We start from the raw sequence: 25392 nt of genomic DNA on the forward strand, positions 1-25392 counted from the left end.
TTATTTTAAAACTTTATTTCAAATTTCACAACATTGACATAGATACATTGATGTATTTACTTTAAACATTGTTTCAGCATTGTTTATTTTTTGTTAGACGAAATATATGTACAATTAAGAAGAATCATATTACATTTTTTTTACTTAATTATATAATTAATTTTTATAATTTTAATTAATATTATAGTTTATAATTTCAATTAATATTATAGTTCAACTAAAGCTTTAATATAAATTAAAAGAAAATATAGTTTTTATAAAATTACTATTCAAAAAAGATTATATTCAGATATAGCATGGAAATATATAATTTCATTCTTAGCAATATTGTATGCGATTACATGGATATAATTATCAAAAATAAGTATCATATTTAATTAAACAAGGTACAATCCATATAATATTTGGTCAGTAAATTGTGCTAAGAAATAATTTTTATATATGTATATAAAACTGCATTAATATTTACGATTATAGTAAGAAATATATCATAGAGAGATTACATATAATGTAAACACAAATATGTGATTCATCAGGAATAGTATTTTACTGTGATAATCTGAAATATACATAATCTCACTTATATTAAATATATATATAATATATATATATATATATATGTATATATATACACATATAAATATAACAAATTTAAATTGATTCAATGTTATTTTTTTCTAGACTATTTTAATCACATCTGTATTAAAAAATAAATTCCAAAAACGTATTATTTATATAAAAAAAATATCAAATATTTTAAATATATCAAAAAATATGTTGCTATATGTTTTGCGATTCATTTTAGCTTATGGTAAAGAGTTCCTTTGTCTGTTCACATTACTCATTCTTATTAAGAGTATTGTGATATGTATTGTGTAGTATTAAGAGTATATATAGTGGATTTCATTGATACATTTTATCTATTAAATCAGCATACATGTTCACAACTATATTTTTTTTAAGCTTTAATGTAGGCCCTAATTCACCAGTTGGAATTGAAAAGTCATGCGGAAGAATCTCGAATTTTTGTACTTTTTGAGCGTTACTTATAGCTTGCGCGTTTGCTCTTTTGATCGCTTTGTCGATTTCCCCATATATCTAAAAGAATATGTTTAGTTTCCGTATGATAATCTTATCAGATATAAATGAGTTTTAATCGCTTAATAAAAATATAATTATAAATTTTTTAAATATTTAACTTACGAGTGGATCACGAGAGTTTATGACATCTGTAACTGTCTGAGCTTTACTACCGATAGACTTTGCCCATTTTAATACATCGGGATTCAACGTATCTAAAGGTGCACCAGTTTCACTATTCATATTGCTCTGAAAAAAATATGATATAAATATTTAATAATCTATATAAAAAAGTTTGCATTTATATATTTCTATATATTCTCTATATATTCTATATATTCATACCTTTAGTGTGACAAAAACTATCAAATATTTTCTTTTATCCCCAACTAACATAGCATTACTTAACGCTGGTAACTCTGACAATATTGCATGCTCTATATTTGCTGGTGCTATATTTTCTCCTCCGCTTGTAATTATAAGTTCTTTTATTCTACCTGCAAATATGTATAAAAGCATATATATTACTATTATGTTTGCTTATATATGTATATATAAAATTATTTTTAACAGATATATATCATTACATAATGATGATTGTTAATTATATTAATTAACAAAAAACAAATATTTTTACCAGTGATGTATAAAATCCCGTTTGAATCTATTTTGCCAAGATCACCACTATGTAACCAACCATTTTTATCTTTAGCTTCTGCAGTTTTCTCTGGTGCATGTAAATAACCCATAAATACGTGTCTCCCGCCCATGCAGACTTCCCCTTCACCATTTTCATCTATATTATCCAATTTTGTATATACCCCAGGTAAAGGAGTTCCAACACCATGCATTCTAATAAAAAAAATTTTTGAAGATATATATGAATAATAAATTTTAAGAGTAAATATTTTTACCGTAAATACAATATACAGAATGAAAACAAATACGATTTACCTATATTCTCTATAATCGCATACTGTATGAGCACCACCACATTCAGACATTCCGTATGCTTCTACTATAGGTATGTCCAAACTCAGAAAATATTTTTTAATATCTATAGCTAGAGGAGCTGCTGCGGTAACATATAATCGACATCTATTTAGACCCAGTGCTGCCTTTACTTTGTCAAAAACAAGCCATTTCGCAAAAATATAGCCCCAGTGTTTATAATCCACGCCATTCATTTTATTCATGTGGTAGTAAAGCCCTTGCGCTTTGGCCCATTTAGCAATCCAGGTCTTTATTACGCCGTTACTGCGCGCCTTTTCTTGCATTTTCTCATGTATCTTTTCCCACACTCTCGGTACGGCTAATAAAATAGTCGGTTGTACCACAAGCAAAGTTTCTACTAATGAACCTTTGAGCGCATTTTTATCTGCAAAGTGCACTGTACTTGCTGCGAATACAGTTGATATAACGTCAACTAGCTGCAATTAATAGAATATAATATATATTATTACCAATTCTCTTTTTTCCATGGCGGTAAATTGTGCTAATTATATCTTGATCAATATTTTTATTTGAAATATATAAAATTTTTAAAAATCTTACCTGTGCTGCTACATGAGATAATGGTAAGTAACTAACAAAAACTTCTGACTTTTCTTTCAGTTGTAAGAAGATAAACAACAATCGGATATCATGCAAGATATTATCATGACTCAACATCACAGCTTTCGGATTTCCAACCGTTCCTGACTATAGAGATAATTGTATTATAAATTATGAAAACTAATATATATATAATTAAATATCAATTCGATTGTGATGTGATTCAACATACTGTATAAACTAACATACAACACTCGTTTACTCCAATCGTCTTTAACACAGACAGTAGATTATCGTCCGATTCTTTTTTACCCATTTCCAATAAATCGTTCCACTGAAAAATACAAATATAATAATAAATCGTATATTCTAAATGAAAAAATAAGAATATTGGTTATAATAATAATCGATTTACACACGCTTAAAATATTTTTTACGGTAGGTATGCCGTCGTATTGAATAATTGCTTTCAAGTGAGGCAGATTTTGTTTTATTTGTAAGATTTTTTCCAATTGTTTCGTGTCTTCAACGACTATTATATTTGCCTGACTATGTTCAGCGCAATATTGGCACGCCTCCGGAGAATTTGTAGTATAAATTCCTGTAGCAAATCCACTAAAACATAATAATAAATTTATTTCAAAAATTCAAACAGTACACGTTGTTCAAAATAATATATCGCTTTTTATTGTTATATTGTTATAAGAATAAGTAATGTAAATCGTGCATTATTTAGACATAGAATGATATCAGAATCTTTTACCCAGCATATATAGCTGCGAGATCGGCGATGAACCATTCTGGACTATTAAATCCTAATATACAGACACTATGATATCGCTCCAAACCTAACTTCAGGAAGGCTTTAGCGACGATTCTTACAGTTTGTTCATATTCTCTGTAATAAACATTGATATATTATTGACCATTATACTGTTTACGTATCGTAAATGTAGTATCGTCAATGTACGTATCGTAAATTTATTATAAATTAATTCGAGAAAAGAATAAGATGAAAGAGAAGAATAAGCATTTATATATAAATTGGTTTATATCTTGTAAAATTATAATTAAAAAAATAAAAATATTAAAGAAATAAAAGAATAAAGTTAAACATTGTCATATTATTCGATTTTATATTAATTTTATTACTTAATAATTTAAATAATAAGAATTATTATTACAAGGGTTTTTTTTTACCGATAAGTATACGTGGTCCTATTGCCATCGACACCAGGTCTAGAGACTAACGCAATATGATCAGGATATAGATTTGCTGTTTTGGTGAGAGCTCCAGGAATTGACACAGGCATGCATGAATTGTATCCGTTCTTGTCTAATTTTATTCGAATTTTATCATTAGCCTCACACGCGGTATCTACGTCCGTAGCCAATATCTGATCAGGACCTGAAAATAATCAAATAACGTTTTATGCGATATGCGATTACAAAGACATGAATCTATAAAAAATCATCGAAAAAGAGGAACGTATATATTTTGTGGTAGGAAAAATTCATAAAAGTGATATATTATTTATCTAAAGCGGGAAAATTGAAGCAAAATCCAGCGCTATTGCGACTTTAATCACATATGATTGTGCAAGGAAGTCGATAAAAAACAAACATATAAAAAAATCTTGAATATATACTATATATATAATAGTATTACCATCAAATCCAGTTTCACTAGCCGTTGCATATCTGACCGATTGATTCATTTCCTGCAATAATTTTACATATATCTTAAATGTAAATATGATATAATATTAATTTTAAATGAATTGAAAACTCTTAATAACTATGAAGACTATCTTTTCGATTCATAGATTAATAAATAATTATAAATCTTGATCTGGAAATCTTACATTTCCAAGAAAAAAACAAGGAAAAATATAAGAAAGAATGATTTTCGATATAAAAATTTAAGCACTGCCATATGTCAACCAGACGTTTAGATAAGATAAAAAAATTATGCTCGTAGGAAAGGGAGATAATTTCCTTTCTGTTAATAAAGTTTTTCTGTTAACACAAAAAATATATAATTGAAAAATGCGTTGCATAGAATACTAGATTCATATACATATATTATGAAAGATATAAAACCAGTATCTTATGCAAAGATTTTTATATCTGTTTTCTTGGTGGAATTATCGTTTACATATAGGTTCAGAGAGAGAGCACAATAAAATGAATAAACAGGGTAGTTAAATTAATCGACCACACTAGCCAATGAATTTGTCTAAGTTATGACTTTATCGACCATATGGTTGTGGTCTTTATAAAGTATAACTTGAAATTATTAATTACAAATTTTTTCTTAAGTGAGAAAAATATTGGTCCGAAAGTCGCTGAATCGGGAATCGAACCCGAGTCTTTCGCTTTCCGGGCGACTGCTCTTACCTCTAAGCTATTCATATAAATGAATAAATGTATAAAATGCAATAAAAAAAATTGCCGTATTTCTGATCATGTTTTTTCTGAAATTACTGATTGCGTGACAAGATCGAAATTTTTTATAAACACATACAGATTCTCAAATATCTCTCTTCGACTAAACGTTAAAAAGTGATAAAGGTTTAAATTTCAAAAAGGATCAAAAATAGCAATTTTGTTAATGGAACTAAATAAGGGCGATTTAATTTAAAATAACGCGATAATTCAATTGTGTATTTTTTAATATGTATGTGTTGTGATACCTTATCACCTATAAATTCATTTATATTAGCTCCATGGAATTGTACGGCTGACATTTTATCTGAAATAATAATAATAAATAATGATAATAAGACATTATAGTAAATCGTACTATAATGAAATTTTGTTTACACTTATTCACTTTTATGATTGTATTTCTTTTTAATCAGCGGAAATCAGAAAGTTATATATTCCATCTTCTTTTTTTATCACACACGAGCCTGTGATTCAAAAACATTTTAATAATAAACATTTTAATATTCGCTATTGTTAAATAAATAATCTTTTTTTAAAAAATTTATCTGTCATATATATGTTTAAAATATGCTTACATCTGTGAATAACGCGAAAAAAATAACGTATAATCTAGTGCTAATAAAAGAGGAATACAAATAGATAGCATATATAGATAAAGTAAAAATATGCATATTATATTCATATATTATTATAATAATACAAAGAGAAAAATTGATGATATAATTTTATTATGAATTTGGATTAAAGATTAGCAAATACTAATATGTTATGTTGCATGATATGTATATGCTATGTAATATTATTTCTATTAAATATTATAAGTTAATATTGTAAAAAAATATTTGTATTCGTTAAAATAAATAATATTTTATATATATATATATATATATATATATATATTTTATAGATATATATATATATATATATTGCAATTTTCTTATAAAATTTTTTATAATTTTAAAAATTGTACATTTATAAGAATGTAAAAAAAAATTTATATTTATGTTATTTATTCATAAATATTATATACTTAATAAGATAATATTATTCAATGAGTTGTTATAATACGATGTTATAAAAATAGTTTATAGTGCATATAGTGTACAAATTATTTAGGAAACTTAGGAAAAATTATATTAATATGAGAGAAATATAGATAATGAATATATATATAAAATTTAATATTCATGGGATGATAAAACTAAAAGAAATATCAATTTTCAATTTTCTCTCTTTTCATCATTAAAGCTTCCTGCTTTTGATTCAAATGAGACTTTAAATATTAAAATATATAGCGTGGAGGGAAGAGTGTTTTTATATTTTATAGATATGCATAAAATTTTGTACTATAATTATATACATTCGCAGAGTTATCAATTATTAGATTTAACTTTCATCTTTTAATATAAGCTATATCATATTATGAATACACTGATATAGTTTCTGACATCAGAAGGTTATTCGCGCGATTAATGCTGCTTATTATATAGAAATTGCTTATTATAGAAAATTATATTCTAATCATTGACAATATTTGTGTATGTTTGTAATGGAGAGAAAGAGAGAGAAACTAAACATTTTTTAAGCAAAAATATCATATATGTATATTTTATAATTATAAAGCAATAAAATTATATCAGAAATGTCTTTAATCAGCATCTTATTGTCAGTCCATAAAAAAGAAAGAGCTTCACAATACTTATAGTAAAGAATATTGAAATAAAAAGAATTTATTAATTATATAAAGAAATAAATCATTCTAATGTGTGCTCAAATATATGTGCGTACATAATTGATTTCGCAAATTAATTGAAATAACAACTAATTACAAACATATAAGAAAATCCCAGATGCGCAACACGTATTTCCGAGTTGTCTTTAAAAAAAATATTTAGTTAAATATTGCAAGCGTTATCGATATTTTTTTATAAAATTATACTAGGAGTAAAATCCAAAATTTTGTAAAACTAAGATCGATGACCGGCGATCATGATTTACAATGAACTTTATTTACATATCAAACGTAAGCATGTCACGCGATAGATGGTCAAAGTGCATCCGCAAGATATTAGCATTTATTGGAGACATTCTATTACGTAAATTCATAAATCCTGCTTAATTGGCAGACTGACGCAAGAAACAATGCCGCACAAAAATACAATCTCGCGTGCAGAATGCACGTACCGGACGTGATTTCGCTCCAGAGGGATTATTTTTTTCTTACTGTATAGGCCTACACATGTCATAAAAAAAAGTGCAGTTGTCGCGCAAAATGACAGTGTTATAACACTCTTAAATTGCATTAAGAGCTATAATATGGATAATAAACATCATAAGAAGTTTGCAACATTTCTATATATTTAAAATGCTATTTTTATAAATTGTACTTTAAACTCGCATAATTATATCATTAATTTCATTTTTACACATATATGTTTATTTATAACACATATTCAGAAAAAAGGCTCCTGATACCTTGCCGACCATGTCGGAATCGTGACATCAGAGGCGAGAAAACACACGCTAAAAATTTTTAGATGCCATATTTCTAAATAAAAACATATTTGCATAAAATAACACTTATTAAGATCTCTTTAATACACTTCTAAAAAACGCCGAAAACTATCCTTTTCCCTTTATAATCAATCAACAGCTGTAAAATGTAATATTATGAGCAGTGATGTGCGTTTACACGTAAAAAAAATAATTTTTTATTTTTTACGTAAAAAACGTAAATTTTTACGTAAAGAATGTAAACATGTAAAATATGTAGAAAATTAGTAAAGAAAGAAAGGTTAGGGTTAGGTTAGGTTAGATTAAGTTATACTCTTGTACTCTTGTCTTATGAGTTATGACGTTATATTATGAGATTATGACATTATGAAATATGACTGATATGTATAATATATGATTTGTTTTTGTTTTATTAGAGTCTATAGTTTTCATTTTGTTTCAAAGTTTTTATTTTTATTTTATATATAAATTTTAAAAATTTATCACTAAGAATATAAACACTAAGAATATAAAAATTTATGTTCTTTGGAAAAATTTATGTTCGTGGTTCGTGTGCATTTAACCTTTCGTACTATTACTTTTAAAATAAAGTAATATAAAGTTTGTCCAGTTTATATAATTTTGTTAGTAATTTAGGCTATTTTTTACATTGTTTACATTCTTTACGTTTTTATGTAAAAATTGTAAAAAATAAATAAGGTAAAAAATTAATTTATTACGCGTAAAAAATTACGTAAAGAATGGACGTAAATTATACGGCACATCACTGATTATGAGGCCCAGTCCGTCTGGTCTTTGCACATGCGCAGTCATTCCGCATGTCAAAGTCTGATATCTCGATCATTTTACGGTTGTTGATTGACTGTCAAGGAAAAAAAATAGTTTTCGGCGTTTTTTAGAAGTGTATTAAAGAGATCTTACGTGTTATTTTATGCAAATATGTTTTTATTTAGAAATATGGCATCTAAAACATCTCAACGTGTTATTTCTCGTTTCTGACGTCACGATTCCGACATGGTCGGCAAGGTACCAGGAGCCTTTTTTCTGAATATGTGTTATAAATAAACATGTGTAAAAATGAAATTAATGATATAATTATGCGAGTTTAAAGTACAATTTATAAAAATAGCATTGTAAATATAATATAGAAGTGTTGCAAACTTCTTATTATGTTTATTATCCATATTAGTTCTTAATGCAATTTAAGAGTGTTATAACACTGTCATTTTGCGCGACAACTGCACTTTTTTTCATGACATGAAATATGAATAAATTATATTTACTCATATCTATTGATCATATCTATTTCTCATATTATGTTTGTTTGAATATCAATCGACAAAGCAATCAAAGCTCAAAGAATCGATCTCAAAAATTGATTTGTTTATATTATAAAATAATGATTTTTTATTTTATTACACAAATTATAATAAAATATATATTTTATTCTTTTTTATCATTTTTTTGGAATAGTGCTTTTTAAAGATTTTAAACTAAGAATTTTGCTATATTTTGCCACACAGTATTATCTTACTTCATGTATTTTATCAGGATTGACCGCTGACATCGAAAGTGAAGCAGCGAATCAACTTTTCTTTTAAAAATTATATAATAAATAAAAAAAAAAAGAAATTTTTAACCGCTAAAATATAGATAACTTTCTCTGCCTTTTAAGATATTGATTACAATAAAATAAAGATTTGAAACAATAAAATCTCATGCGGTTATTTGAAAAATCATGTATATATCTATTTAAACCTATTATCAAAATTTAATCAACAAAGTTTAGTCAACAAAAGACATAGATAAAGGAAATTGTATGACATGTACATACCATCATAAATATATATTAATTTCTTGTAAAAAGTTCATTCTTACTACACAGTATTATTTACAACGTATGATTAAAATTATTATTGTTAAATTATTATTCAAATTCTTCGTTTATATAATCACGAACATATGCGTATTCAGTGTGACAGAAATTTTTCGACGCAAAGAATAAAATCGTATGAATAGCACACTGGTTTATTCACAACTCAACATTAACATACATTAAGTTTTTCTTTATATCTCATTCCACAAATTTCTTAGTCCACTGCCATTTTAAAATTCGCGACCTTGTTCAACATATACTACATCTTATTAAATTATTTCCTTCATAATATGCATATTTTTATTATCTTTGATCTCTCTTCAAAGGCTATTATAGTTAAAAATTTATCAAAATGTACCTATAATAGAATATCTACAATCTTTTTTTACACATTTTTGCTTTTATCGCTTATAATTCAATCCAATTTCTTTATCACGTATTTCTTATAAAATCTAAATTACTTTAAAAGATACAAAAAGGTTAACAATTTATAAAAAAAATTAATATTTCTTTCTTTTTTTCATCAATTCCTCACCGATATACTTTTTGTTTTTTTTTATTGATTACATGTTACCATAAAGTATAATATCAACGTGTTATTTACAATTTAAATCTTACTGAATCCAAGTGGTTTTTTCATGATATAACATTAAAAAAATGAACGTTGCATACTTGTTATGATTGCATAAGGAATGCAAAATATTTAATAGTGTATCTATGACTTGCAACTTTGAATCATAAAACTGTAAATTAAAATAATAAACAGTAATGTCGTCGAAAAACGTATGCGCGTATGTAAAAAGAAAAAAAAATTAAATTCTACATTAGTGCATTATCATTTAAATATTATTCGCAAAACAAAAAATTGCAAAAATTATTAAAATGTATTCATTGACATTTTCTTCATCAAAAAACTTTCCATAAAAAAATTCATTAAAAATTTATTAAAGAGAGTGATCATTTTTTGAATTAAATATGATATTTAAAAAATTACAAATATATCTATGTTTAAAATTTAAGTTGTCAAGTTATATAATCGATTGATCAAAGACTTATGCCTACAATAAAGGAAATAATACGTATATGACATATATAAGTATTGTTTTGATAAAAAAATATCTATTTTTATTATAATTATTACAAACGGTTAAACAATTCTACTTATGCAATCTAAAGATTAAAGGTTCTCGATTATTGCACAACATACCGAATTATCTCATGTATTGACTTTTATAAAAAAATTTAGTTTTAATACTACTGTAGATACTTCATTACACGTTTTCATGAACAAATGCGAAAACATGTACAATATTAATTACGAGCATCATGAGTTCAAAAATTAGGATGAGAGAAGCAGAGAGAAAGAGAAAGAAAAAAAGGAGAATAGTGTCTTTTTTTTCAAAATTTGCATATTTAAAAATATAAAGTATTAAAAAATTTTTGTGTAATACATTTTTTTTATAAATAAAAGTTTAAATTAAAAAGCAAAATTTCGTATACTTATTATTTATTTCTTTAAAACGTTTCGGTCCTTTCTTTGGACCATTTTCGCGTTCTTATTTCCGACGCACCGGCTCTTATTAGCCCATTCCTTTCAATCCTTTATTTGAATAAAAATTTAATACAGTTTTTATTTCCTGTTATATTAATGTAATAGTTTTTAAAATTTTCTAGTCTATTATATAGTAATATTAAATTAGAAGCAGGAAATATGTAAAGTGTGTGACAATTTTTTTGTTGAAACATATCAAAATTAATTAATTTTCTCATATCTCATTCACATTCCATAATATAAATTAGTAAAATGCACTGGAAACTTTCTCTTCTCAATTTGTAAATTAATCAATAACTATAATCTTTGATCATTTGTCAGAGGATGCATTTGAAAAAATAATATATATATTATTAATATAATAATATTAATAATATATATGTATTTGTATTGTTTTCTTAAAACTTTTATCTTCTAGTTCAGAATCAAATTTTTTGTTGAATATTTTTATATATATTACAAGTTATTTATACATATATATATTTCTAATTTATTTGGAAATATGGGAGATATCAATATGGAAAGGCTGAAAGAAAAAGAAATATTTCTTTTATCTCCGACTCATAAACGCGCGTTTTAAAGTATGTGCTAAATTAAGATAGTGATATAAATTTGATAACAGTTCAACAAAGTATCACATCATAACACATAATTCATGATATTTTATTCTCCTTATATTTTGTGTAACATAAGGAATTATCATTATGTATATTAATATGTACTTCGATATATTTTTATCATATTCGGCTTTAATCTAACCCAGAAAACAAAACGTCTAAAATCGAGATATAAGACGTCTAAAAGACGTCATTAAGATGTCTTTTAGATATCATTATAATGTTTTTAAGACCTCTTTTATCTTTAAGATGTCTTATGTCCCGTTTTTAAACGTGATATTGTCTGTGAATCTACAGATTTTGACTATAATCTTGCAACTCTAACTTTCAGAATACGCGCAAATAATTTATTTAACATTTTACATAGCAATCGTTTACGCGGCCGTTTTATTTCTCTATTAATATAATATTTACAAGACTGAATCATAGAAACAAATATTGCGCGTATATTTTGTTTGATATATTTTTGTGTTTTATTTTATGTTTAATATTATAAACTATAAACAATATATAATACAGATTTAAATATTATAAAATGTACAGGGTGTCTGAGAGGCATTTAATAGCAAAATATATCAATAAGAATATGTCATATAAAACAATATTTTAAGTAAAAATTGTTTGAAAGGAGATCACAATCTGAATACATTTAAAATATTTGAATATCCAAAAGTATTAATATCAAACATAATAGATACATAAGTTGTCAATGTTAGCAGTCATTACATCGTCGTTCAGTTACCTGAAAATTGATCGTAACCAGTCAATGTTACTTGAAAGCTTTAAGTTAATTGCTATGAGATTGACTCAATAAAATATTAATGCGAAAGCATGCGTCATTGCTACGGTAAAAATACGAGCATTTCCGAAATATGTATACGAAATCATGTCAAAGAAACTATTAAAATACACAATCGTTTATATATCACACCTTAAGGTGTGGTAGACAGAGAAAGTATACATTATTAATTATTCATTCTGAATTATTCATTTATATGAATTACTAGATCTAGTTGCGTAGAAGTAACTTAAAAAAACATAATACATATACATGTGAAATTAATTAATCTATAATTAGACATTAAAAAATGTGGAAAACCTGACGTTAAAATTTACATAGCGCAAAGTGCTTATCTATTCATGCGCTTATCTATTCATAGTACACTTGCATACAGAATAATAAGATTTATTAAGGTTAAACTTTTTCAAATAGTTGAAAAAGAATGCACATAATCAAAAACTTTACTTAAAGTAATATTCTTAATTTTTTACTACATTTTTTACATGCATATGTATATTGTGCTTTTTTACATAATTATTTTTACGCAATTAGATTTAATAATAAAAATATATATGTACAAAATAAAAAAATTAATAATATTCGTCGATGATCACATTTGTAAGATGTAATATAACAAAATGGTTGTATTCTTGCTATTTTTTTCCACGGGCTACTCATAATTTTTTATGTTAAAGAATAAATTGTGAATTAATATTTTATATTAAAATTTGGAAATTGTTTATTTGAAAATAATTAGTCGGTTATTTTTAATCCTCATAATTTGCAATGAGTTCAATATTCTCCCACAAAAGAGAAAAGGATATTTCGAAGATTAAATGTAGAACATTTATAATTTTTTCTAACAAGACTTTTAAGATCAAATAGTAAATTGCATCTCTTCATTTTTAAGAAATAAAAAAGTTAATTCTGTGCAATTGTATAAAAAGCCTCTATATCTAATATACCTCTATACATAAAAAGCAGTATGCAAACAATTTCTTATTACACACACATTATACTTTTCTTTTTTAAATATTTCAATTATTGTAATTTTTATTTTATTGTAATATCTCCCCAGAGATCACAATATGTTGTACTTACTCTGTCGTCCTCGTTTTTCAATTACTTGCTAAATAAACAGCCTGCACGTGTAGGAACTGTTATAATAAATAAAGGTTACTCCGAACTGTATGGAAGCTCTTGCAATACTGACTTTTCAAACAGAACTCTGCCTATGTCGATCACGCTACACGAGAGCCACGACGTTTGATGTGTCATATATGGTGGGGATATGTTATTAAATTCCTAATCATAGAATCGGAAGAATGAATGAAATCAAAATCGGCATTGATTGGCAGACTCACGTTGGCTAAATAGATTCTCCTCAGCTAATAATAGACAATCTATTGTTTGTCTATTTTTTAATTGAGAAAGATCATTAATAAAGATCAAAACTAGTTCTACTATAAAGATGGAAAAATAATAAGAGAAATTTATTTATTATTATACTATACTATATTCACTACTTATTACTACTTTTACTTTTGCATGTATATCAATACCCGAAAATTCGTGTATTTGCCTATCATATTATTATTACTTGAATATATTTCGTAGGTAAGTACAGCAAATTTAGGCCTATTATATGTATAGTAAATTTAGGCCTATTAGCGTTATCTATCTATCCTACGAAATATACGCAGGTATATAATATAATTTACTGCATTCGATAAAACTTTATATTTAAGTACGGCGAGTGTGTTTTTCTGAATGCATATCTCTTTCTAGGACAGCTTAGTAGTTCCTGAGATAATCAGGGTCAAAGTTTGCTGGCGACCATATAAACCTTGAATAAAAGTGTATCATATTGCTTTAATAAGTAAACGTTTGCATAGTGGCTAGTTCTTATTTTTTTGTTTGGAATTTTAGTTCCGCGCCTGAGAGAAAGATGATTTTTCTTCATTCTAATTTTTTAAATAAAATAAATTAAACTAATAAATTATGAAAAAATTAAGTTTAATTAATTTTATTTAAAAAATTAGAATAAAGAAAACGTTATTAACAAATTATTAACAAAACAGCTATCGAATCTTTTCTCGAACAATATTTGCATCAAATATGCTTATATAAGGTTAAATCATAAATATTTGCGTGATGTATGAAAATTATATATCATTATATTTAATCATAAAAGTAGTAACGCGATAGTGTTTATATATTCTCAAATCTGATTATCTCGATCCGTAATGCATTAATTCCATCCCAATTTTTCCTTTATGATTTTCTTTTATAATTAGATGATATAGGTGTAAAAACAACAAGCCGACACTAAGCAGTGTATGCCGGCAATTAATCTCGCAACATCAAATATACGTATTGCGCTTCGATCTCACTATCAGGGATGTGCAAAATGGGTGTCCAAACCTATTTAAAATAGAATATGCGCAAAATAGTTGGAAGTTTTCCATTTGAAAATGCAAAATGCTTTTTAGATATCCATTTAAGATAGGAAATTAAGAATAGGCATTTTCTAAATGATTTTTCAAAATAAAAATAGTTTAAAAATATATATATTTGAATATATATTATATTTTATATTATTTTTTATTATATAAGCTTTCTTTATAAACTTTCTTTTGTAAATTCTTTAAACTTTTATTAACTTTATATATTTTTAATATAAAAAAATTTGTAATACAAAAAACAAAAAATTACATAAATATATTTACGTGTGAAATTACAAAAAATGTTTATTATTGTTTCCAGACATTTACTTAAGGACTTCTTTAATAACATTTTGATTGAATGAAATTTTGATGAAACATTTGATATATGTATATACATATTTATATCTCGATTAATTTTTAGTTTGCAAGAAAAATGCATTTGAAATAAAAAATGGGTAATAAAAGCTATTTAAATGTAAATATAAAATAATTTTTAAAAACATGTATTTTAAATGCAAAATACAAAATAGGCATTTTACATTTTACATTTCCATCTTAAATGCATCTATTTCAAATAATGCACATCCCTGGTTATTATTAAATATTTATATATATTGTAAAATGTTGCAGTGAGTATTCTATTCCACTTGAACATATAGTATAGTAAATTCATTAACTTATTGATAATTATCATAATTCAATCCATCTTAATTATCTTAGACATTCCTTCCTCTAGATCCAGCCAAAAAATAAAATTTTAGTTTAACACATGATGAATCAAAAATGTTCTTATAACTGTTCTAACTAGAAATTAATTAACTTAAAAATTGTGACATATAACAAATAATAATAAAAAAAGGCATCGTTATACTTGAAAAAGTTCATAGCCTGTTGTTTTATCGAAATTGATTATCACAATGATAATATATAATTGTAATATAATTTTTTTGATAATATAAATTCCTAAAAAAACTTGCTTTAGATGATTTATAATTTATAACAAAATTCAAGAAATAAAATTCTATTTATAATTTTTATCATACAAATACAGAAAATACTTGAAGAAATTATACTCATAAAATACACATCAGAATACATATATTAGGATATGCGACACATAAAATTATACATAGAATTATCTTGAATTTTGTTGCACTGCACTATTATACATTATCCAAAGCGAGTTTAAGATAAATGAATATATGTTATAAATATATATATATATATATGTATATATAAAAAATAAATATACACACATATATATACACCCACACAAACATATATATATATACATATGTAAACTCTTTATATATTTTGATATTGCTTGTACAGATAAAATATTAAGTATATAGCATAATAGAATGTACACGATATTTAATATGAACAATTTTTGAATTTGATGATCAATGAATAACAAAATTAATGACTTTTATGATTTAGATTTAGACATGTCAGCTAACTGCATATAAGAAATAGCAAATAATTCACAGCAAATAATTTTTTACCATAAATGAAAACGTTTATTATCTATATATTATCTATATGATTGTGTTCATATTAAAAAAGATAAATTGATGAAGGTTTCTTATGAAATCAGTTAATTAGTAGGATATATGAATTAGATATGAAATGTATACATTACTGAGATCCTGTTGATAATAATGCTAGGACTGCACTAGTAACTCCTACGGAAAATATGTAGTTTACTGCAGGTGTGAACGTTTTCAGAATGTAAAATGAAGATACAATAACAAATGCCAAGAAAAGGGCATTGTTGTAAAAAATTGAAAATGTTGTTGCTTCGTAATCCGCCACTTCGTTCTTCTTCCACAAAATTCTAGATATTTAAATATAAATGTAAATTAATATACATGTTGCAGAGAATATGAAAAATAATCTTAGAATAATATCAATCATGTGTTTAAATTAACATTAGTGATTACTCAGAAGATATTGGATTCAAAATATTATTAATTGATTGACTACTTGTGTTTCAAAAAAAATATAAAGAAAAATACAAAGAATATAATACCTTTCATCCTTTTCTTTCTTGCTCATCTTTTTATCTTCTGCAAGTTTGCGGCTTATTTCTTTTGTTACTGCATCTTCCCTTTTTACAGCAATCTGTATATGTAAAATATATGTACAAAATTATTCTCATTGTTACGTACATATTAAATATGTTTATATGTAAGTATATATATATATATATATATATATATATATGTACCTTATGCTTGAGGATGAATTTTGTATTTTTATATGCCAATGCAAGAGCGTATGTACTAGCCAATGTAACTAATACAAAAGAGATTAAATTGGAATATAGATCAATTAAGTGTATTCTCCAAAACAACCCTGTAAACATATAATAATATATTAAACACACATTATCATAGTTAATGAAAACTAAAGAGCTTAGTGCATTTATTTCATAAGAAATATAAATGAATAATAATAGAATTTGACTATGTAACAGTAATAGTGTAACAAGTGTAACAGTGATTCGTTTCTAAGATATAATTGTTCAATTTTAGTTAACTGTAGTTTTCTTAAATCAGATGACATAAAACCGATGTAAAATTTTGCGAAAGAATTTTAGTGCATGTGAAAAAGGCGATGCAAAAAAGAATGTGATTAAAAAATAACTTAATAAATTTCTGTACTCACAGATGGGTATCGCCGAAACGATAAAAGCATTGCCGTAGAATAGTGCCGAGGATTTCGTCGAGACATTTCTAGAGAAATCCTGTAACAACAGCTCCTCTTCCTTCGTAAATGCCTTAGACTTTCCTGACATTTTTAATAATTTACCGCAGGCAGGTGATCGAATAACCAACTGTTCGCTACGAGAATCGAGGTACGATAGCCAGAAACAAATGACACGCGCATGCGTAGAAAGAGACGATGTGCAGACGTTGGACGACGTGTCCAGCGAAACGTCATTGCTATCGATATCAATTTGCGAGTCCTGCCTCTATAGGCCGTCCAGTCCAAGCTTTAATCAAAGTTTATTATCGATATCGCAGTTACATTAATAATTTATAGTTTATAAATTTCATTTTTTCCTTTTTTTCTCTACAATTTATTTCAATAATAAACGTTTTCTGATAATTGAAAAATATCAAAGGAGAATATATATTTTAATAAGTTTCTTCGTCAAATTAGTTTTACAAAATACAGAGAGAACAGATGTATTTGTTTAAACATAAAAAAATAGCTTCTTGAAAATAAAATAGAAAAATAAAAATAATTGATTTTCTTTTTGATCGCCTCCGGATCAATAATTAAATTATTTTAGTTAAAATATAAAATCTACTTGAAATAAAATCAACTTCAAAATAATTGTACGAATAAAATTTCAAAGATAATTCTCTTCTTCTTGATGATTTGACGTCATTCATGATAATTCATGATTAAACTTGACTAAACTTTAAATCGACGGATGTGATGTGGTGTCTCTGGTGTCAGTCAACGTTAGTCACAACAGTGTGTCATTTCGTTTTGGTGTCACTCTTGACAGATTAGCAGAGCGGTCTCCCGTTAACTTTCAGATTTCGAAGGATTCTCTTTAACAAAATTATCAGTGTTATGGCACGCGTCTTCTGATATATACCTAGCGTGTAATACAAGTTCGCGCGAAGATCGAATAAAGTCAATAAAGTATGGATGCCGAAGAGGCGCAATCCACGACGGACGCGTCAACGTCGACCGAAAGTCGTAATCGTAACAAAGTCCGCAGGAGGAATGTGCCGACTGAATTGGCGAGCTTCGCGGATGACAGTTTCAGCTCCAAGGGGGACAATTCGTGCGATCGGGTGCCCCTGGTGATTCTGGCCGACTCCGAGAAAGCGTGGTACGACGGTATCGCGCCGCGGATACCCGATGTCATCGACGCGGCCACGTCGAGTAAACAGCTGAACGGAGTAGTGCTGACTCACGAGGATGATGAGAATTGCGAATCGAGCGGCAACACTTGGACGGATTCCCTCAGCAGTCGCGAGAGGATGAAGATGAGCGTTATTCGCGGTAGCATCGCCAAGCCGGATCTCACTCTGGGAGAGCTAAGACTACTTGGGATCAGCAGCGAAGGCTTCGTTAATGGTACTTTGTCAAGGTGACAATACATTATGATCAACAAGGAACCTTACGATGATCTTGTTATCGAGCTTCGTCGAGAGAATTTTGAGAGAATCTCGGACAGTTTTCATTTTCTATCCGATCATCAATGTAGTTTACGAATACAGAATAGTATTGTTCAAGCTATGTCTTGTATAACATTGTTTAAAATTGGTTCCTTTTTGAGAATAATCTTATTCCTTGTAAGCCAATACTTGAAATCATAAGGTTGATCTGTAGATGATATACGAAGGATACTGTGGCCAAAACTTTTGAGATTAGTACAAGAGGAGTTTGCACCTGTTAACGGATTAGAAACTGTACATACTTGCATACCGAATGAGGTCTATCAACAGATATTGAAGGATGTGGCACGTAGCGGCAGCCATATTTCACAGAATGCAACAGAAAAGGAGACAGAAAGTTTTCAAGAGCAATTAACGCAGCTTATGTGTTGGGTGCTTCATAGGCATTCCAAATTAAAGTTAGTATTTTTAAGAGCACAAATAATACCTTTTTAAATATACAAATAATATAATTTGTCTTATTGTAATATAAAATAAAATAATGCGTACCTAGTTACTACCAGGGATACAATGATATAGCAGCAACTGTATTACTTGTGATGGGATTACAAGCAGGCTTGTATGTGCTTGAAAGTATATCGTTAGAGTTCCTAGAAAGATTTATGGAAAAAACTATGGAAAAAGTAAATCAAGAATTGTTCTTCATATTTGCATTATTGGAACGAGTGCACCCGATACTTCTGGAACATTTAGAAAAGTTAGTTTATACATTGAAATATATAACATTTTAGATTTTTTTTATGTACAATAATTAATAGCATAACAATTTCTATCTTTTTTAGTGTAGAACTGTTTCCACACTTTGCTTTGGCTGAATACACAACATGGTATGCACATAAATATGCAGAAAACAGGACATTATTACATAGATTATTTGATTTTTTCTTGGGCAGTCCTCCACTCATGCCTCTCTATCTAAGTACAGTAATTGTTGCACATAGAGCTACCGAAATTTTCAATACTACACCTGATATGGGACACACACATAAGATATTATGTACGGTAAGTGTAATAAAAAAGAAATTTGACAGTAAAAAGAAAAATAATATAATTATAGAAGTTTATATTTTCAGTTACCTGATGACTTGCCATTTGAAAAACTTTTAGTAGAAGCAAAGGATTTATATCGACAATATCCTCCAGAATCTATCACTAATGATGTCAGGGATTATGATCATAAGAGAAAAATTAAAGAGCAAGAATGGAAAGCAAAGGCAGAAGCAAGCCGTCAAGAGAGAGAAAGACAACGAAAATTAAAACTTGTTCAGTCAACCCCAAGAATATCTTATCGTATCAGAAGTTATAAAACTATCACTGTTGTGACAATTTTAGCTTTGGGAATATATGCCTTCATAAGATCTTCGACAGGGCTTAACTGACATTAAGAGATATTATCTGTTGTAAAAAAATTAAAATTTTTACACATTTTTTACAACAGAAACTCTCTACTTTGATATGTTACCAAAAAAAGATTTAGAGAAAAGATATTAAGATTGAGTAAAAATAAATTTCATCAAACGAAATAGCAAGAAATTATTGCTAGGAGAATAATTACAAGAGGTTTGAGTGTCAATGTTTGTGCAAATCTGTTTTAGAATACATAAATCAGAATTTTATGCATTCCTATGCTGCCTTTATACTGTGTTCTTTGGAGGTTGACCTAAACGTTTCGCATATATATATATATGTTAAAAAAAAATCACGAATACATAAAAACTTGTAGAGGAAAAAAAACAGAGCATATTGTTTCAAATATTTAAAATTATCAAAAATACGAACATGTAAAATCAGACATTTAGGTAAACTAACAAGATGTGTATGAAAGTTTCATATATATATATATAAATTGTAATTATGTTATTACAATCTGTAAAGAAGAAATTTTATGTATTTAGTTAAATTATATAAAGAAAAATTATAATATATAATTATAATCAATAAATCTTATTTTTCAAACAATATTTATTATCATCATTTGTGATAAGTTTGTTTTAATAATTTATATTATAACGTTTCATCTTATAAATGCACAATTAGTGTTATATATTATCAGAATGAATTTAATATCAATACCACGATGATATCAGAGATGATAAAATCAATATCTAGAAATTTTACACAGAATATTTCTTTCATCGTTTTGTACATAAATGTAATTTTGTAGAAATATTTTTAATGTGCTCTAATAAATGTTTATTGCGTGTTCATATATATATTCGCAAATTTGTACTAAAAAAATATATAAATTGCACATATGGATAAAATAGAGAACATTTTGGAATTATAGTAAACAATCTTAGACAGTTTGTGTATTTGTTGATATTTCCTACAATAATATTTTACATCATGATTTCTTGATTTTAAAATATAATTCTATACTATAAACGTTTATTGCAAACTGTAAATAAAGATGTAAATACATCGACATGTAACTTGTAAAATTGGGATTTTATTGTTATTCTAATTATGTTATGTATCAGCTACTAAATATATATTATTGTGTATAATATGAAGCTTTTATATGAAATATAATTACTATATATCACTAGTCATGTTAACTGTATTTTTGTTTCATGTGAGATCATAGGACTAGTATAATGTAAAAATTGATAAAACATATATATACTAGTAGTATAAAAATATCTATGTATACAGAGGAAATATAGTATTATATTTATAGATTAAGAGCTCTCTAGAAAGATAATGAGTGGAAGTATTGATATTTACAAATGTTTTTTTTTTTTTGTAATTGCACTATTTTATAATATTTCTGATTGAATTGGTGGTATATAATGATATATTTTAATGACCAATATAGTTAATAAAAATATATTTTTAATTGTGATGTCTCATTTTTCTTAAAATCAATGAATTATTCAATTTTAATGTGGTTCTAATTTCCCAATATTTTCATATTTAGTGTCACTTTTATATTGCATTTTGGATGTTAATTTATATAAAAGTTAAATAAAAAAATGGTAAGATAATAATGTTAACTAATTTGTTGCATTCTTTTGTCTCAGTACTGACAAAAATCAGTTTTAGAACATCTTATACTTTTAAAACTGTCTTGATATATGCTAAAATATCAAGACTTCTTAAGATGTTAGTATGATCTACTCCAGGAAAACCTTGATAATAAATTTTTTGTTTTTGTGATTTCTGCCAATGTATACATGCTTCCAAACTTCTTATATTTACAGTTCCATCTCCATCTCCAAATACTAATTGAGGATAGCCATCTATAGCTGTACCTGGCTTATAATACAACCTATAAAAAAGGCACGTAAATTTTAAACAGGCTCTTATCTCTTAAAATCTTTACACACACTATCTAAATTCTATTTAAATTATTTAAACTTTCTATATAGTGAAAATGTTATATACTTTTCCACAGTTTGCACTTTGCTGCCATATAAACAATGTACTTCGACACCTGGTGCTGTAAAATCTAATTGATATTTCTCATTGTCTTTTCTGAATTCCCAAGCGTTAGGAACGCCTATATCTCTAAAAGTATAAAAATATTTAAAAAAATACTTCTACAAGCGAGATACAGAAATACGATTAAATAATCGGCCCTACATGAAATATTGTTGTAAATTATTCAATGTGTAATTCTTTAACTCTGATTGTATAAAAATTTCTGTTTCTTTCCAAAATAATTTTGAAGGTAATAACCATCCCAAACTCGGACTTGTTATCTGTTCATTTCTTAACACACTTTCACGAAGAAAATATGCACCTAAGTCGTCTCCTATAAATTTAAAATGTTGAAAATAATATTATTTTACATAATAAAATAATATTTATAATAAAAATTTTAATAAATATGTTTTATACATTATTTTAAGTTAAGATATATATAATAAAACTGTATTAATATTATTGATTAATTATTGATGATTATAAACAATTTTATGTATAAAACAGAAATGCTTACCAATGGCAAATACTTTGATAGCTTTGACAGATCCTGCCCATACAGCGCTAAGAGTGATGAAAGAATTTATAAACTTATCCTTCCATTTCTGACTCTGACGTTGTAACATTATAAGAGTCATAGGTCCACCCATGCTGTGAGCCAGTAGTGTTACTGGTGTATTATTATTAATTGCATATGTTTCCTCAACCAGAGTTTTCAACTTAGCAAAGAATTCTTCACTTTCGCCTGAAATGTAAGGTCTGTATCTCGGTAAATTTGTAATATAACTGAATAAAATACATGTTGCAAAATGCCAGAGCGTATAACGCCTGTTGAAAATATTAATTAATCTCATATTTTGTACATACTAGGTCCTTTTCTGAAATCATAAGGCGCACCACGCAACGATAAATTCCTGACATATCCCAAATCGTTCACCAACATATTTCCAATATCTTTGAAATATAAGCCTGGTGAGGCTTTACTGGGATCTATATACTCGATTACAAATGGATCGCCCCATCCTGGTATTTTTATATCAACTCCAGGCTGATTGCTTGTAGTCCTTGTCACATTGTCATAATTAAGCTTTAAATTATCAATCTGCAATAAAATAGATTTAAGAAATACAATTCTGGATTATTAAAAAAAAAAAGATGAATAGAAACATGTATAATATAAATTAATAAGCATACAAAGCAATCAATCACAACAGGTACAAGCAATTCCATATTCAGCCATAGACTGAAATAATCGTTGGATATTTTTTCGCAAATATAATGCACCACTGATGATTTGTTAATCTTTGCTTCGATCTGGCTGCCACCATCACCTGGAACTGTATCAGTTTGTTCATAACTAGGTATACTCTTCATATCATTTCGATAAGTCGTTATCTCTAAAGCCTAGTCTACAATGGCAGTAAGCAGTATAGAGTAAGCAGTAAGCAGTAAGCAGTATGAAATGGGAATTGCCCATTTCGTTACTCCCGGTCTTTACATCCACTAAAAACAGTATACAATAGCAATAACAAGGCTGTAGGAATAGAGAGTATACTGTTTTTAGTGGATGTAAAGACCAGGAGTAACGAAATGGGCAATTCCCATTTCATACTGCTTACTGCTTACTGCTTACTCTATACTGCTTACTGCCATTGTAGACTAGGCTTTAAATTCTACATATTTTATAAATGAAAACAGTATAGAAAGAGACGAGTTCATCTAATACATCAGATAATCAGCGTAACAGAAAGCGCTTTTTATCGAGCAATGCTATTTTTAATATCGACATACGAATCCAAGTTACTTACTTAAAATAACGGGTGATATTTGCTTCGTTTTAACGCGCCAGAGTCTCACCGATTGCACAGAGAGCGAAAGAATGATTATCGTGTTTAGGAGAATCGCCAGGCGCATTGTTCGTCACAGTCACAGGTATCAAAATCGAAAACAGAGTCCAATAGTTGTATTTAATACTTTACAGAGATAAACTTGCCGAGGGCAAGTAATTTTCAAGTATTTCTTTTCGTTCAGAACAAAATGACACTTATCTGACAGCTACTGTTTGTACGCAGTCGGCTTAATCAGCTGATAACGCACCATTCGCATCCGCGGGGAGGAATGAGAAATATTGTCGGTAGCCAATCGGAGAGAGAAATATAAAGTGTTAGAAGAAAATACCATTTCATTGGGTGCATCCAGAAGCACGATCGCTCACTGAGCGCTCAGTGAGCGGTTGTGCTTCTGGATGCACCCAATGGCACATCAAACCTGCTGAATGATTTTATGATTACATCATCCTGCATTTGCATATTTTAAAAACATGTTATTGTTACTATTCAATGGGTTGAGAAACATGAATATACGTCAACATTTTTTTTATATATTGTACAGATGTAACAAATATTAGAGTTATAGATTATTTATCTATGTTATTTTTATTCTGCTCTCGATTTCGTAAAAATGTTAATATATATATATTGATCAGAATTTGTATCAAAGATAACTAATATATATATATTAGTTTGTGTGCAAAACAATAGTAGTGTGATTCATTTATCAATCGTATGATATACGTGATTTTTCTACGTAAATTAATAAATTAATAAAAATATACATACACTATAATATATGAGAGATCAGAGAATGCGTATAAATAACGCATGAATAATAGACAAATATCTGAAAATTCAATTTCTTCACTTTATATATGTTTCTCTCTCTCTCTTTCAATATGAAAAGACCTGGTTTAAAGATTATACATTAGATTGTTGGATCAATCAACGGTGCTTAGCACCATCCGTCACCGAGTCACCGCGAAAGATGGAGACGTCGCGTCGCATGCGCCCGTTCGTGGGATCCATTACACCCGCGACGTAGACGTCGAGGATA

General features: G+C 27.2%; 4 protein-coding genes across 9 annotated transcripts; 1 reads left to right on the forward strand and 3 right to left on the reverse strand.

The window, feature by feature from the left end:
* Nucleotides 1-563: 563 nt before the first annotated feature.
* Bgm (acyl-CoA synthetase bubblegum family member 1) lies at nucleotides 564-14997 on the reverse strand. Of its 4 annotated transcripts, XM_083049224.1 has the most exons (14): nucleotides 13527-14997; nucleotides 5471-5549; nucleotides 5331-5389; nucleotides 4304-4355; nucleotides 3835-4042; nucleotides 3398-3532; nucleotides 3054-3249; nucleotides 2867-2968; nucleotides 2635-2781; nucleotides 2035-2510; nucleotides 1718-1932; nucleotides 1426-1577; nucleotides 1204-1329; nucleotides 564-1098 (listed from the first exon to the last, which is right to left on the reverse strand). In XM_083049224.1, exons 3-14 carry the CDS (start codon nucleotides 5382-5384, stop codon nucleotides 904-906), a joined length of 2058 nt encoding a protein of 685 aa, XP_082905350.1. In that variant the 5' UTR covers nucleotides 5385-5389; nucleotides 5471-5549; nucleotides 13527-14997; the 3' UTR covers nucleotides 564-903. The 4 variants fall into 4 exon arrangements, with proteins under 4 accessions (XP_082905350.1, XP_082905349.1, XP_082905352.1 ...); XM_083049223.1 differs by lacking the exon at nucleotides 5471-5549 and having other exon boundaries at nucleotides 566-1098; XM_083049226.1 differs by lacking the exons at nucleotides 5471-5549; nucleotides 13527-14997 and having other exon boundaries at nucleotides 579-1098; nucleotides 5339-5357.
* Nucleotides 14998-15496: 499 nt separating this feature from the next.
* Nucleotides 15497-17777, reverse strand: LOC145942471 (translocon-associated protein subunit gamma). The gene is made up of 4 exons (XM_083049227.1): nucleotides 17543-17777; nucleotides 17103-17230; nucleotides 16905-16996; nucleotides 15497-16709 (listed from the first exon to the last, which is right to left on the reverse strand). The coding sequence occupies exons 1-4, from the start codon at nucleotides 17670-17672 to the stop codon at nucleotides 16511-16513; spliced, it is 549 nt and encodes a 182-aa protein (XP_082905353.1). The 5' UTR covers nucleotides 17673-17777; the 3' UTR covers nucleotides 15497-16510.
* Nucleotides 17778-18270: 493 nt separating this feature from the next.
* On the forward strand, nucleotides 18271-20953 carry LOC145943314 (TBC1 domain family member 20). Its single transcript, XM_083050821.1, has 5 exons — nucleotides 18271-18976; nucleotides 19232-19475; nucleotides 19571-19774; nucleotides 19860-20079; nucleotides 20151-20953. The coding sequence occupies exons 1-5, from the start codon at nucleotides 18538-18540 to the stop codon at nucleotides 20454-20456; spliced, it is 1413 nt and encodes a 470-aa protein (XP_082906947.1). The 5' UTR covers nucleotides 18271-18537; the 3' UTR covers nucleotides 20457-20953.
* Nucleotides 20954-21619: 666 nt separating this feature from the next.
* LOC145943316 (lysosomal phospholipase A and acyltransferase) lies at nucleotides 21620-25385 on the reverse strand. Of its 3 annotated transcripts, none has more exons than XM_083050824.1 (7): nucleotides 25263-25385; nucleotides 23698-23834; nucleotides 23371-23605; nucleotides 23021-23248; nucleotides 22663-22834; nucleotides 22465-22587; nucleotides 21620-22348 (listed from the first exon to the last, which is right to left on the reverse strand). In XM_083050824.1, the coding sequence occupies exons 2-7, from the start codon at nucleotides 23731-23733 to the stop codon at nucleotides 22129-22131; spliced, it is 1014 nt and encodes a 337-aa protein (XP_082906950.1). In that variant the 5' UTR covers nucleotides 23734-23834; nucleotides 25263-25385; the 3' UTR covers nucleotides 21620-22128. The 3 variants fall into 3 exon arrangements, with proteins under 3 accessions (XP_082906950.1, XP_082906949.1, XP_082906948.1); XM_083050823.1 differs by lacking the exon at nucleotides 25263-25385 and adding an exon at nucleotides 24361-24594; XM_083050822.1 differs by lacking the exon at nucleotides 25263-25385 and adding an exon at nucleotides 24312-24594 and having other exon boundaries at nucleotides 23698-23840.
* Nucleotides 25386-25392: the final 7 nt, after the last annotated feature.

This window comes from Prenolepis imparis, unplaced genomic scaffold, assembly GCF_030444845.1.
Source record: "Prenolepis imparis isolate NDT839.2.m4 unplaced genomic scaffold, iyPreImpa1.0 SCAF_11, whole genome shotgun sequence".
Classification (NCBI taxonomy): domain Eukaryota; kingdom Metazoa; phylum Arthropoda; class Insecta; order Hymenoptera; family Formicidae; genus Prenolepis; species Prenolepis imparis.